Source organism: Cynocephalus volans, chromosome 1 (assembly GCF_027409185.1).
Source record: "Cynocephalus volans isolate mCynVol1 chromosome 1, mCynVol1.pri, whole genome shotgun sequence".
NCBI classification, from domain to species: domain Eukaryota; kingdom Metazoa; phylum Chordata; class Mammalia; order Dermoptera; family Cynocephalidae; genus Cynocephalus; species Cynocephalus volans.
In genome coordinates this window covers 71,967,872-71,970,207 of record NC_084460.1, presented here as the reverse complement: position 1 = coordinate 71,970,207, position 2,336 = coordinate 71,967,872, and the positions used below count along the sequence as shown (strand labels likewise).

Below are 2,336 nucleotides of genomic sequence, written 5' to 3'. Positions count from 1 at the left end.
ACCAGGAAGCATGCATGCCATATTGTCATCCCTGTAATATTACAAGAATTGCAGCCATACCAACATCTCTACTATGGCCGGAGCCTTTATAAAGCAGACGAGCACGCCTTTCGATCCAGTCTTAGCTTGTTGCAAAGCCTGTCAGCTATGAGGATCCACTACCTTCTGTTTGCATTGCTCTTCCTGTTCTTGGTGCCTGCTCCAGGTGAGATGGGCTGGGAAACAAGAGGGTTGAAGGAACTGAGAAAATATAATTCAGAGTCAGTCTCACTCCTTTCTTCAGGGAGATTTAGACCACGTAGATTTGTTATATGGGAATGAGACATCACTATTTTTCTGATAAGAATAACCAAAAACTTTAAAGCAGGCTTTCAAATCTTTTCTGATCCTCCCTTAAGAGTCTAAATAGTTACATCTTTTCACCCACGTCTCAGGGGAAGACTGTTATATCTGTTAATGAGACATAAAGAACATGATACAAAAATTTTAATACCAACAGGAAAGATTGATTGAATCTGAAAACAAAAGTACAGACTGCTATTTTACTAAGCCTGGTGGTTGGAGGTTGAGTCTTTGGGTGGCTTAAGAGGCCCTGAAGACCACTGTAGCCCACAGCGCCTCCACATGTTCCTACAGGAAGTCTTGGTGGCCATTCCACTTTCCCAACACCACTGTGGGGTCACAGCTGAGCTGTAGCCCATAGAAACATCTGTTGGCTGCTTAGTCCTACCTTTTACTTTATTCCTGATTTTATAGAAAAAGGAAAAAAGAAATAAAAGAATAAAAGAAATGCAACAGATAAGTTATCTGAGGAATTCTAAAAGCCTTGTACCAAAAACCTTCCTAAAATCTTCCTACATGTACTGTTTTTTCATTGCAGGTAATGGAGGAATCATAAACACAGTACAAAGATATTATTGCAAAATAAGAAGGGGCCGATGTGCTGTGCTTAGCTGCCTTCCAAAAGAGGAACAGATAGGCCACTGTTCTACAGGTGGCCGAAAATGCTGCCGAAAGAAGAAATAAAAAAATCTGGAAACTTGATGAGAATGTTGTAAACGGGGGAAGTGCCTCCTTGAAATTTATAAAAGAAAAATTAAACTAATTTTTTTCAAAAATATTAAAAGCTTGATTTTTAAAATAATTCTGGTTATTGTGGTAGTTGTTACCAAATAGAAAACTAAGAAAGTCTTAACGACTCACCTTTCACTCAAATAGAGTCGAGTCTCTCCAGGAATCTTCAAGGGGCCGACACATTCTTTCTAAGGGTCATCAGGTTCTGCTTCTCTTTTGTAATTTTACACCTCAGTGAAATTAGACTCTTTGTTCTCCTAAAATACTCATCTACTCCTTGTCCCCTAAGCCTATGAGCTTTCCATTCCCTCTATCCGGGATTGCATCTCTCCACCAAATCTCTCTCTCTTCGATGTATCTCTCAGGGGCCATCCCAAATCCTTCTGAACACTTTCTTCCTCAGAGAAATGAGGAGCCTGGCTCTTGCTCAAAAAAGAAAAGAAAAGAAAAGCCTTTTCTTTTCTGTCACCCATGCCTCTGCTCTGATTGACATATAATCCCGCCTCCAAAGTCATCTCTTAACTTTAACCTATCCCTCAGGGGCTATCTCAGATTCTACCCTCTTCTTAAAAACACAGCTGATTTCCCAAGTGTATGTGGTCTTTCCCCTGTTTACCACAGGCTCTGATTTGAGTCCTCCCTCTATGGACTTTGCTTGGTTTTCGCACTGTGTGCATTTGCATACTGCCAGTCTTCATATTTGATTGCACAAACACACAAATGTTGAGAACAAGGACCTTGTCTGAATCCTTTCTGGAATGCTTAGTAAAGTGTCCTGAGCATGAATGCCACTCAACAGCATGCATGCAGATAATTTGGAGGAACTGAAGGTTAACTATTCAGTGTCCTCTCAATGTTGACATGGAATGATTTCAGGGAATGGAGTAGGTGGTCCGTCATCCCTGACACTAGCCCCCAGTCAAGTGCTATGGAGAAAAGACAACTGGGCTCTCAGGAAGAGGACACCAAAGACCTGAAAAGATAAGCCTGGTCCTCACTCTCCATCCAAAAAGGACTAACTGCTTTGACCCTCAGACAGAACACAAGGAGGGAACCAGTCAACACATGTGAAACTTCTGTTTGCAAACACACCGGACGACAAGCAGACTTAGCAAGAGGCTAATTGCTAAGAGAAGGAAAAGAGATGAGGCGAGGCTTGTGGCTGCCCCAAGTTACTGCAGGGCCAGGGAGATTTCCTCACCCCTAGAGGTTCATCAGTAAAAATCACTGACAAATCTAGATCAATATGAAGAAAAGTTGTA

General features: G+C 41.7%; 1 protein-coding gene across 1 annotated transcript; it reads left to right on the top strand.

Annotated features, from left to right (window-relative positions):
- Window positions 1–145: 145 nt before the first annotated feature.
- On the top strand, window positions 146–1,100 carry LOC134383903 (beta-defensin 103A). The gene is made up of 2 exons (XM_063105454.1): window positions 146–205; window positions 881–1,100. The coding sequence occupies exons 1-2, from the start codon at window positions 148–150 to the stop codon at window positions 1,024–1,026; spliced, it is 204 nt and encodes a 67-aa protein (XP_062961524.1). The 5' UTR covers window positions 146–147; the 3' UTR covers window positions 1,027–1,100.
- Window positions 1,101–2,336: the final 1,236 nt, after the last annotated feature.

Excerpts from the sequence above, each read along its gene's own strand:
- LOC134383903 (XM_063105454.1), top strand. The coding sequence starts at position 148 with ATGAGGATCCACTACCTTCTGTTTGCATTGCTCTTCCTGTTCTTGGTG. Across the intron at positions 206-880 it reads GTTCTTGGTGCCTGCTCCAG|GTAATGGAGGAATCATAAAC; the intron begins GTGAGATGGGCT and ends TTTTCATTGCAG.